Raw genomic sequence first — 12,721 nt, forward strand, 5'->3', positions numbered from 1 at the left:
TTAGGGGTGTCTATGGTTGTGGTGTCTGCAGATGTGGTGACTGGGGTAGATGTCTGAGGGTCCGCTGTTGTGATGTCTGTGAGTAAGGTAGGTGTAGTGGCTGGATCTGCGATTGTTTGTGTGGTGTCTTCAGGTGGGTTGATCCTGTCCTCCCCGTGGCACTCCCCTCACCCTCCAGGCCACTGGGTCCCGCGCTGTCGGTGGTCTCAGCACTCTGGGCCCAGTGGCCAGCAACTTCTCCACTCGCCCGTGCCTCATCTCCATCGCTTGCCGATGCTGATGCACACAAACAGAGAGAGAGGGAGGGAGAGAGAGGGTAATCACATTCTTCACATACACACTTTACAACATGCACAAAATTAGGTATACATCTCATGCTAAGGAAGTCCTAGTTAAAAAGCTTTCAGATCCTACATCATGTCAAAATCTGATACTTCCATCTACCCCATTTGTCATCTGTCTTACTGACATCATAAGCCAAGTATTTGAGCACTACTTGACCATCCCATAAAATCACCTGTAATTCTAAGGCATCATGCTCATCATGGTCTGCCTTAAGTCAAAGATTTCATTCCCATACAGCCCATCACTGTCCATCATCTTATCAGTCTCAGGAAATGCAGACGACAGATGGCAACATATTATGCCTCTTCTGACTCCGCAACGGCCGAGTCCATTAACAAAAGTAATGTTCCTTCACATATGACACAGCACCTAGCCCTCCAATAGCATGCCTAGCTGATCCTCCTGTACATACCTGACACAATGGCAACATTCTCTGATGACTACACAACATGCGGCAGTCCCAATCAGTGGCCATCACAATTTGAACTTTCCATGTCTGGAAAACAGCTCTGTAAATACTTGTAATAAATCTTGCAGTATTTTCTGCAGTCACTATCTGGAGACATTGTCAAGTACACAATAACTCCATGTACTGCAATTGAGGGCTATCTAGCACACATGATACATCCACAGACAATTACAGAGAGCATAGTTACAGCAACACAACTATGGACAGCATACAATTTGCTAGGATGGCTCATAACATTCCATCTGACATGTTGATTCAGAGCCATGACATGGCAACATGAATACACCTACATCACTTACTGCTTTCCTGATGTGTTTCCCAGTTGCTAAGTCCTGACAAAACACTTACACCTCTGCAAACCAATGTACACATGAATTACACATGCACCTACACAACTGCTAATTTACTGACAACATATCGCACAACACCAACAGGTGTATGTCAAATGGAATTCAGCTAAACCATTTAATCAGGCTAATATGAACTGAGCCAAAACCAAACCTGTCCAAACAGCCCAGATCAGCTAAGGTAAGTGTAGGAACAAATAGCCTAATATACATGGTCAGACAAAAAGTATCCATTAAGACAGGATGTAGGCAGGAAATACCATATTTAGCACGCTTATAGGTATGGCAATGGCATATCTAGCATGGACAATGCACATGGTCAAAGGATCAAACAGCCTAGCCACTTGCCTTCTCTACAACAAAGGCATTGGGATACAAGTTATTTGTCCATGTATCAATGTAATGCCAAGAAATGTTAAGGGATAATAGACAACATGAGTCCCACATTGTGGGATGTCCATCATTTACAAACTTTACATACCCCATTGTATGATTATGACATGATAATGGGTATACCTTCTCAAACCTCATAGGGACAGTACTATATTGGAATACCAATTGCCTGACTTGGATGTCAGCCTTACATGAAGTCTACAACTGTTTCAGGACACAGGATAACTAGGACCTGTAGCTAATATGCGAGGTTAAATGTAGCACATAAAGCAGATCAATTTAAATAGGAGTAGCCTGACACCTTAGAGCAATATAACACATTATTTGGATGAATGGACCTGGGGATACTAGGTGGGAAGGATGAAACAGCAGCTTACAGACATATCTGGCTGGGTAGAGTTACACATGTGGCTCAATCACATGTACATCTTCACATGCAGTCATACATTTTGGCGGACACAGGTGATCAACATGTTTCCATGCACAATCCAAAGGCCAGATCTCTGTTTGTATATTGGCAACTGGAGTACCATGTATTCCCAGTAGTCAACATACCTGTAGCACTTACAACATTGTCACAGCAGCAATACTGAGACAGCATACGCCAGACTATCAGAGAAAAGCACATGGATTTTGTCTGTACTTATCCCCTTGTGGCTGCTGTGCTGTCCTCAAATGCCCATCCACCTCAGGGTAGGCCACCGCCAAAAATGTGGGCCATTAGGGGGTCAGTGTCTGATGGACACCCCTCCCTCATTGGGAGGACATCCCCAGCTGAGCCTCAGAGGTCCTCCGGGCCCAGCATTTCAGGCACTCCCAATGCTTCCTACAGTGGGTGCTCCGCCGGCTGTGGACCCCCAGGGTCTGCACTTGCTTGGTGATGTCACGCCAAATCCCCTGCCTCTGATGGGCGTTGACGTGCATTGATGCCACAGACAAAAGGAGAAAGTCATGTCCACATGCACAATAGGTATGGACAGTACACATCAGTCACAGCAAGTTAGCACACATTCTCATCTTCTCAGCTCACACACCTTCACAATATACCATCTGCATGCATCAACACCATCAAAAGTTTGCATTGATGGTACTCCGTCAAACACCACACCTATCACTCATTGGTGTGACATTAGACTCACCTGCTCCTCTGGTGCACAATGTAGCTGTTCATGTAGGGGTATGACCTCCTCCACTAGCTTCTCCAGCTCTTCCGGGGTGAAGGCAGGGGCCCTATTAATTGCAGGACGTGGCATGATAGCTCCCATAGGCAGTACACAGCAGGTCAGGTAGTGGAGGTATAGCTGGCAGCAGTATCAGGAGTCAAGTGAGCAATAGTGCAGAAGATGGCAGTTACGGCCGCCACGTACATGACCATCACCACTGGCGGACATCGTCATTGGCCCAGAGTTAAATTACTAGAGTGCTAAGAAATGACGCATAACTATAGTAAGTCCATTAAAGGGCCTCATGACATTCCGAAGTCCCAGTCAACCACAGACAGTGATTTCTGATTGGTGCTTTACTTTTTCTTGGTGCAAAACTTTCAAAATTCAAACATGCAGCCCCAATTGGATTGTTCTCAGTATTTGAAAACTTATTATGTGATTTGCATTGTGTTGTGTTTGGAGTGTTTGACTGTTTTGGTATTCCTAAATACTCACATTTTCCAAAGTTAAGCCTGTCTGCAGTGTGCTATAGCTACAAGGGGTAGAGCCCAGGTTTACATTTTCAAAAGTGTGTGTTTGAACTGCTGTGCAGACAGTGTGCATTTCAAAAGTGCTAGTGCACCCTGCGTGCAGCAGCATTGCCGCCAGCTCAGTTATGAGCTGGAGACAATGCTGCAGCACCTTTCTCACTGGTCAGCCCAGTGGGCAAGTCATAATGGGGCCAGTGGGGAGCCTGTCAGCACTGTGGCGGGCTCCTCTTAGGGAGTTTGGCAGTTGGATGTTTCCGACTGCCAAACTCATACTGATCCCCTTTATTTTTTTTATCTACATAGAAAACGTAAGTAAAGGTAGCATATGACACAAATTTATACCTGTGTCAATAAATCTTTTAATTTAAAGTAAATGCAGATCATTTTCAGATCCCAAAATTTCAACTGAACGACCTATACAACCTCACAAAAGGAGTAAACATTGGGACTTATACGAGACACACATAACAGTTATAAATTTGTACTGTCATAGAAATACACTACATACCGTTCCAGTGGTTGTTATGGGTCAGTTACTATTATTCATCAATACCCAGAAAACATCAGGGAACAAAGCCATTTACTTCAATGGCAGAAGTAGAAATAATAGGTATAGTACATGACTTAAAAGCTGTGGCATCCTCCTTAACCGCTTTCTACAAGAGCTGTAATAAATTACTACACCCCCACAACCCCAATCATAATTAGCTAGACAGATGAAACAAGTACAAACCCTGAAAGGAACATTCAATGGAACAATCAAAAGCAGAAAAACAGGCCACAGTAGCACACAAAATTGTTGAAGAAAGAAACAAACCCCCTTACTCTAACATACAGAAGAGTTAATATTCTATGATAACAATGATAATGACAAAGGAATAATAATTTCCAATAAAGCTAATAACATACTTATCCCATTCACTAATTTGGTGCATAACAGGACATTTGTCGTGTTGTTCCTTAATGCTAAATCTATCCTCTACATTGACAATGTCTCAACCACAATATTCTCTTAGTCATACAAACGAGCTTCAGCCCAGCAAGTATTCATCACAATAATAACACAAAACAATTAATATTCACCTGTCACAATAATATAGTGTGACAAACACCATAATCTAAACTTACCATGAAAACCACATTCAAGGTTGCTGCTTTCATTTCAAGCATGCTATATGGCAGCACTCACTAAAATTCACACTAGGTTTTCCACCTACCATGGTGGAAATCTCATATGGGAAAGAATGGAAAATCATTAAAGATTATACATCGAAAGCATGTACTTTTATTTATTGTATTGTAAAATATGTTGTAAAATAAATGCAAATAATTATTTCTACCATAGAACTAATTAAATAAAATATAAGAGAACATTATTTCTTCAATATAAATGTTTACTCAATCAATCAATCACGGATTTGTAAAGCGTGGCTAATCACCCATAGGGTCTCAAGGCACTGTATGTGGTCATGCTGCTCATTCAAAGAGCTAGGTCTTGAGGTCCTTCCTGAACTGTATCAGTGATGAGGTCTGCCTGAGCTTGAGGGGTAGCACGTTCCATGTCCGGGCTGCTAGGTAGGAGAAGGATCTTCCTCCTGCTGTGTTTTTCCAGATCTTGGGGATGGCTGCAAGGGCGAGCTGGCTGGAATGGAGACGTCTGTTACTAAATTATTAAATAATTTTGGTATATTAAATGATTTAATTGATATTTTTTTAAACAAACTAAAATCAAATCAACACACCCAGCATTTTAGTTAATATTTAGTAAATCTAATTAAAATGTGCTAAAATAAAGGAAATGACATTTACATTTTTCATAATAGTTTAGCATTTTGAAATATTTGTTAAATAACTCAACTAATTGTTTTTAACTATAAAATGTAATTAATTATCAATGTTGCACACACTAGAGACATATCTACATAATATATATCATTAAATTTCACATGGAGTATTATATTACGTCCCTGCCCCCATTCATTTCTATTGGAGCAGGATGCAGTATCTGTGAGTGGCCTTCTGTGGTGATAGACTTGCTCCAAGGATGTGCATGAGTACATTAAACATTGTTTTCACCCCTTTAGGGCAGTAGTAACTTTACAAGTGTAATTTGGGAATAGCAGTGGTCTTACCGTTTAGTGGTGCCCCTTCCCAAACACCCCATCCCCTTTGTATCCTTCCACAAACCCCATTCATGTATTTCCTATCCCAGACCATCAGAGGCCTACCAACTCAGGAACCACCTGCTGGAGCTGGACAAGCAACTCAGAAGAGATTGGGGTTTCACCCTCACCAAACACCTGCCCCAGCACTGCAGAGACTTGCTGAAAGCCATAAAAAAACTAGACAGTTGGATCACCGCTTGCACCAGCGCCCTGGTTTCCTGAAGTGTACATCTACAGCAAGAGCCAGACACAGGCCAGCTAGTACACAGAGAAACCTAGGCTGTGAAACACCACTGCAAGAAACTGCAGTGTAAATAAAGAACATGTCGAGATCCCCAGATAAAGACATTATCAAATCAGCCCTAAGAAGACCACCAGCAGATATGGAACACCAAGGTCACAGCTCTTGCAAATTGCTTCAACACCATCACTAAGAGCAGCAAGGAAATCTTCACCATCATCCAATATTTCACAATGCCTCCTGCTGCCTCTAGCAACATCACCTCCTCAAAGGACCTGTGCAACAAATCTTTTGAATTCTGCTGTAACAAAATCACCTCCATGTACAGCAACTTAGACCCTTGCCCTGACCCTCATAACTTCCCATTAGAGCCAATGAAAGAACCCTGACCTTGTTGCTTGCCATCACCACCATCAAAACCATCACTACAATGAAGATAAGCCCCTCGGGAGCTCCATCTGACCCTTGCCCCCACCAAGCCTTCTCCAAAGAATTCCTACCAATCAACAATGCACTAACACTCATCCACCAGAACTCCATCAATGCAGCCACACTTCTGAACACCTAGAAACATGCAACCATCATATGCCTGCTCAAGTAACCATCCGCTGACCAGCCATGTTTTCCAACTACAGGCAAATCTCCCTCCTACCATACCTGTCAAATGTCTTAAACAAGTTAATCAACTGACACCTTATCGACCACGTCAGCAACCACCAACTCCTTCAAGGCATGCAGTACTGATTAAAGCCCAATCACAGTGCAGCGACACAATAGAGAGAAAACACTCATAGCCACTTTTCACTGGATTTGATCCTTCCTAACAGAGAAAACACAAGCTACAATCCTGGCCTCTCACTCCTCATAAACTCATTTGTGGAGTGCCTAAAGCCACCATCCTCTTCAACGCATACATGAGACCTCTGGTCAATGTCGTAGATGCACTCATCAGCAACACAAAAGGATGATGGATGGAGTGCTGAACAATGCAAACACTCACCCCCAGTCACAGACCTGGGTTTAATCCATCCTTCTTTTGCTCTCCATGCCACCGAAGTTTGGACCAGCCATATGCAAATCTATCTTGACCTTGATCTGCATGGGAACAATCCAGCCCGAACTGCCAGGCCAGGTTCTCCCTGGACCAGAAAAAAGCATCCTGGGATCGTTTTCAGGGTATCACCCTTCATCAGCCAGGCTAGCTTGAATCCAGTGGCACAGTGAGTAAGGTACCCACGTCTGGGCATACCCTTGCCACTTGGGGCAACTTTAGCAACACAAAACGATGATGGACGGAGTGCCAAACAATGCAAAGTCTCACCCCCAGTCCCAGATCTGGGTTTAATCCATCATTCTTTTGCTCACCATGCCACCCCAGTTTGGACCCAGCCATATGCAAATATGTCTTGACCCTGTTCCTCATGGGAACAGTCCAGCCTGAACTGCCAAGCCAGGTCCTCCCTGGACCGGAAACAAGCATCCTGGGACCAGCTTCAGGGTTTCACCCATCATCGGCCAGGCTAGCTTGTATCCAGTGGCACATTGAGCAAGGGATCCACGTCTGGGCATACACCTCCCACTTAGGGCAACTTTAGCAACACAAAAGGATGATGGACTGAGTGCTGAACAATGCAAACACTCACCCCAGTCACAGATCTGGGTTTAATCCATTGTTCTTTTGCTCACCATCCACCCCAGTTTGGACTCATCCATATGCAAATCAGTCTTGCTCCTGTCCCTCATGGGAACAGTCCAGCAAACTGCCAAGCTAGGTCCTCCCTGATTCACACATCAACATCTTCTCCTATACAGATGACACACAACTCATAATTTCCCTCTTGTATAATACCCCCAGTACCAAAAACAAGTTGCATGAATGAAGTTGCTAACTGGATGAAAGCCAACTGTCTCAAGCTCAACACCGACAAGACAAAAGTAGTGGTCTTCAGCAAGAACACCTCACCATGGGACTCCAACTGGTAGCCGGCCTGACTGGGACTCACACCCTCAACTAAAACCCACACCACAACCCTCAGAATAATTATTGACAGCAAACTGGACATGACAGCACACATCAACATTTTCACTGTATCCTGCCTCCACATTATGAAGATGCTGAGGAAGATCTTCAAATAAGTCCCAAGCAGCATTAGAAAACCTGTCACTCATGCCCTATTCATCAACAAGTTGGACTATGGGAACATCCTCCACCCCAAGATTACCAAGCAACTCACCAGAAGACTACACTCCATCTAGAGCTCGGCAGCCAGATTCACCATCAACCTCCCATATAGAACTCACATGACACAACACCTCAGGGAACTACACTGACTCTCGATACAAAAGCACACTTAATTCAAACTCCTCACACACACTCAAGGCACTACATAACTCAGGTCCCACCTACCCGACCAGCTGCATTTCCCACTACCACTCACTGAGTCAACTCCACCACGGAAGACTCCTACTTGTTCACATTCCATGCATGCGCAGAATCATATCAGGAGGATGGGCATTCTCTTCCATTGCTTCCAAAACGTGGAATGACCTCCTACTCTACATCAGAACCTCATCCTCTCTTCTTGAATTCCCAAGAAGCTGAAGACCTGACTTTTCAATTAACCAACCTAACAAAGGCAGAGCTAGGCACACACACATGTTCCGCACGAGGGCTCCCTTGCGAGTGATCGTGCACTTTACAAATAGACATACCATAGCATATCAACATTTAGTAGTGGCTATTCCCCAATTTTCTACCACTTCCCCATGTCCCTCCCACATTTACTACTAAGTAGAAAAGGTGCATGTGCAGAGATCTTCCTATAGAAAATATAAGAGAGGGGGAAATATTATCCCATAGATTGTGAATTGCATTTTATAGTAAGCTAGTAGTACCATTGTCGAACTGTTACATACTAAAAAAAGCAGTTTGCGAATGCGGTCCTAAGTGAGCAAAACACCTCTAGCTGCTTTTGAATAAGTCAATAAAAGTTCATCCTTTTATCCCTCATGCAGAGTTAGTTATATATTATGACATTCAATTTGACTTACCCCTCTCCAATACAAATCAGGAAAAAATGAAAACTTTCCTAGGACATGGAACAGGTAGCAAACAAGGTTCCACATACCCATTTTTGACTATTTTGAAGACACATTGATGAGTCACATATGCCAGTCATGGAACAGGCAGCAACCCAGGTTCCAAATACCATGGTGGAACACCTCTGAAAGTAAAGTAAACAAAAAAGCTAAAGTATATCATTCAAAGCAAGGGTGACACAACTGCTTCCAGTGAGCTCTAGGGATTTAACCCCTTTAACTTGCTATTACATTTTTTTGAAAGAGCCTATCTGACACAAAAACAAAGTATAGCTCAAACTCTCTGCACTAAACTACCCAAACATATGTTTTCAATACTTTTTCATTTTGCTATGGAACATTGGGCTTGATTACGACCTTGGCGGAGGGTATTACTCTGTCCCAAATTTGACGGATATCGCATCCGCCGTGTTACAAGTTCCATAGGATATAATGGAACTTCCCAATTACATTTGGGATGGAGTAATCACCTCCGCCAAGGGTGTAATCAGGCCCATTGTCTTTTCAAGATAAAATAAATATCTCAGCATTTAGGAAAAACATATACTACATAAATTGCTTAGAAATCAAAAACAAATATTATGAACTGCAAAAATGTGCAGAGAATATTACATACAACATAAGAAACATATCTACATATTGAATCAACTTAAAAGTCATAATAACTGACAATACACACTATGGGGGTCATTACAAGCTTGGCGGGAGGCTACCGCCGCCTGCCAAGCTGTAACCGCCGTGCAGCCACCAATGCGGCCGCACTCCCGCGGTCCCCATTACAACATCCCCGCTGGGCCGGCGGGCGCAAACCTAGTTTACGGCCGCCAGCCCAGCGGGGATGCGGCCGCAACATAGGAGCCGGCTCCTAATGGAGCCGGCGGTGTTGCGGCCGTGCGACGAGCGCAGTAGCACCCGTCGTGCTTTTCACTGTCTGCTATGCAGACAGTGAAAAGCTGCACGGAGCCCTGTTAGGGGGCCCCTGCACTGCCCATGCCAGTGGCATGGGCAGTGCAGGGCCCCCAGGGGCCCCAGGACTCCCTTTACCGCCAGCCTCTTCCTGGCGGTGCAAACCGCCAGAAACAGGCTGGCGGTAGGGGAGTCATAATCCCCAGGGCAGCGCTGCCCTGGCAGATTATCACCGCCGGGGCTAAAACCGCCGGCCCCGGCGTTAGCGCCGCGGTCATAATATGGGTCTCCGTACCTCCAGCCTGTTGGCGGTACGGACGCCACTTTAGACCTGGCGGTCTCTGACCGCCAGGGTCGTAATGACCCCCTATATTCATCAATTACAGCTAAAATATAACTCAAGTACTCAGAATGTTCAAGCTGTAAGAGTTCCAAGCATAAGACTCAACAATCCCACCAAAAATAAAGTTCCTTAATATTAAAATCCAAAAAGAACGTTTAGGAACAGTTTTAAAAAAACGTGCAGCACACTGAGCAATATAAAGAGCATACCAACCTTTAGTTCAAACAAAAATACATTTTCCTTCAATAGAAAAAAGCATAAATAATAGGATTGATTGCAACTCCAAAAGGAACACTCTTCAGGATGCTCCTATGAACCTCTAAAATTAAACATTACATATTTCTGTCTCCATTCTAAAACACTCAAACTCTAATTATTTCTAAAATACCCTATCTCTAGAGCCCCCAACTTTACTCTTTACACCAATAATTGCATTAATTATGAAATACTCATCCATGTATGTGCTGATCTGGGACAAGGACTCCTTCCAGCAGAGGCCACCAGCATGGACCAGTCCAAGCTAAGTTATAATTGGTTAACTGGTCACTTCAGGAAAAAGGATTCCTGCAATTTGTTGTATCCCTGTAGTCATACAGGATGTCAGCAAATTGCACATTGTAGTACATAACTCAGTCTAGGGAACACATGGGTGCATAATCCATTCCTCCATGTCTCTACACATGTCTCAGATAGCAGGTCTAGTTATCTTCAACTCATCCACAGGTCAATATAAGCACTGAAGAGCTCTAGGTGAAGCACCAGTGTTGTATAATTCACTAGCCAGTGGGTGTGGGTGATCCTGACCACTCCCTAATCGATGAATTCTTTTTTCCATAGGGTAAACCTTTCATTTTTAGCATATCCTTTTTGCCTTACTGTAAACTATCTTATAGTCAACTAGTACTGAAATCCAACATGGGAGAACTCTTCTGCCCCTGAAGGAACTTGTTCTAGCCAGTGATATGCCTAGAGAAATGAGCAGTCACCCCTTCTGAACCTCACCAAACTGTTCTGGGACTAGCTCTATCTTCCACTGGAATAGTGACAGTGTGGTTATGGTTGTCACTAACTAAGACCAAAGGACTCTTCATCTCCTGGGCTCACTTTACATTTAAATATGAAGAGGCAGGCTTCACACTGGTCCCTTTCAAGTTAATGCAGTTCTTGAGGCCTCCTCAACTTCCCTTCTCCAGAGAGGATGAGTCATGTACCTTTCGCATATCTTTCTTCCCCAAACCATTGTTTGTACTCTATAAACAGTTTTCAACCCTCTTTAAGGGATAGAAGGTGACATGTAGTGCAGCTGCAGGTAGGCTAACGCTAATTAGCCTGCTGGAGTTTTCAGTAGGTAAAGCCAACATTTTTTAATTTACATTTCCTGTATATTTTGCAACTAATCCAAATTGACCATTGTTTTTGATTTCTTAATAAATGTTCAAAATAATTGTTGAAAGTTATTGATAGCTTATGCTCAAGTCAAGTTTCACAAACAGCACATTAACTGTCTTATGAAACAAGTCACAGTCCTATAGAGTGAACTTAGCTATTGGGGCTAGTCACTGTAAGAACATGCCAACCTTAGATGTTAATTTTTAAATGCTGGGAATCCAAACTCGTGGGATACCCATTCTACGAATGTGTGGCTTAGGTAATATTTAAAAGTAGGGTTCCTTCTTGTCATAAATATTTTGGCATATGTAATGTGCAAGGTTAATGGCTGTACCAGTCAGGCTACACATGTAGGTCTGTGAACATGTTTTACCTTAAGGTACTATCCACAAGTGACATGTAATTTTCCATGCCACTGGTGTATTTTATACACCAAATACAATGGCCTTACTGGAAAGTTAAATATGCCAGTTTGTGTTTAGCCAATTTTACTGTGTTTATGTCACACCACAGGTCTGTAATCTGCCCGCTGCGCCCCTTTCTCGTCCCGTAGGGAGGCCTGCAGTCCACTTTTCAGTGCGTTTGGCCTGCTGTGGACATTTGTTTGCCCGCAGTGTCCAACTCCTGCGCGGCGTCGGGGTCGGGCGGCCTGGGGTCGGCCCGTGGAACTTGCTGCAGTCGCAGCGTGCTCTGCCTTTGTGTTGTGGATGAACTCCGCTATCATATTTATTTGTTTTCTTGGCTTTTGGCTGTCCGCCCTTTTGGATATGGGGCCGTGCTTTCTTGGTCCCAGAATGCTTGTCTATTCCAGCATGCACTGCTCTTTCCTCTTACTACTACCTTTCCAAGATGGTGTTTCTCCTATTTTATCCTATGAAACTTTCCCAACTTAATATGGCATTTTTCTTTTTCCTGTTTCTTCACTTCCTGTTTTACTGGTATATAAGGGGCTTGAGTTTCTTTCTTCTTTGTGTTGCAACACCCTTGTTTGGTGGTCCTCGCTCCTGTCTGATCCTGCTGTGGATTGCTTTCTGCTTGATTTTCCCTTTAGCTTCCTGATGTTCCAATTCTTGGAGTCTTGAGTTCTACTGTACCTTTTCTGATTTTCTGGAGCTCCTTTGTAGAGGTTTGTTCTCTGCTGGTTTTTCCTCTGGAGGTCCTTCTGGAGGGTACACACTGCTTGGGCTTTCATCTTGTCAGCAAAGCTGTGGCTACCGGAAGGGATCGTCCTTATCTTGGCCAGACCAGGGTGTACAAGATCTGAAGCCGTGCTCCACCTACATTTGACAGAGGCAGTAAGGGAAAGGCAAATTGTGACAGTTTAGGGG

At 43.7% G+C, this 12,721-nt stretch overlaps 1 protein-coding gene across 1 annotated transcript in view; it reads right to left on the reverse strand.

The window, feature by feature from the left end:
• Positions 1–4,722: 4,722 nt before the first annotated feature.
• LOC138259612 (uncharacterized) overlaps positions 4,723–12,721 on the reverse strand; it is a 107,790-nt gene continuing 99,791 nt past the window's right edge. The window contains exons 4-5 of the mRNA XM_069207453.1: positions 8,785–8,880; positions 4,723–4,892 (exon numbers count right to left, since the gene is read on the reverse strand). Of these exons, the coding sequence (XP_069063554.1) occupies positions 4,731–4,892; positions 8,785–8,880 (258 nt within the window). The 3' untranslated portion in view covers positions 4,723–4,730. The remainder of the gene's footprint in view (positions 4,893–8,784; positions 8,881–12,721) is intronic.

This window comes from Pleurodeles waltl, chromosome 9 (assembly GCF_031143425.1).
Source record: "Pleurodeles waltl isolate 20211129_DDA chromosome 9, aPleWal1.hap1.20221129, whole genome shotgun sequence".
Lineage (NCBI taxonomy): Eukaryota > Metazoa > Chordata > Amphibia > Caudata > Salamandridae > Pleurodeles > Pleurodeles waltl.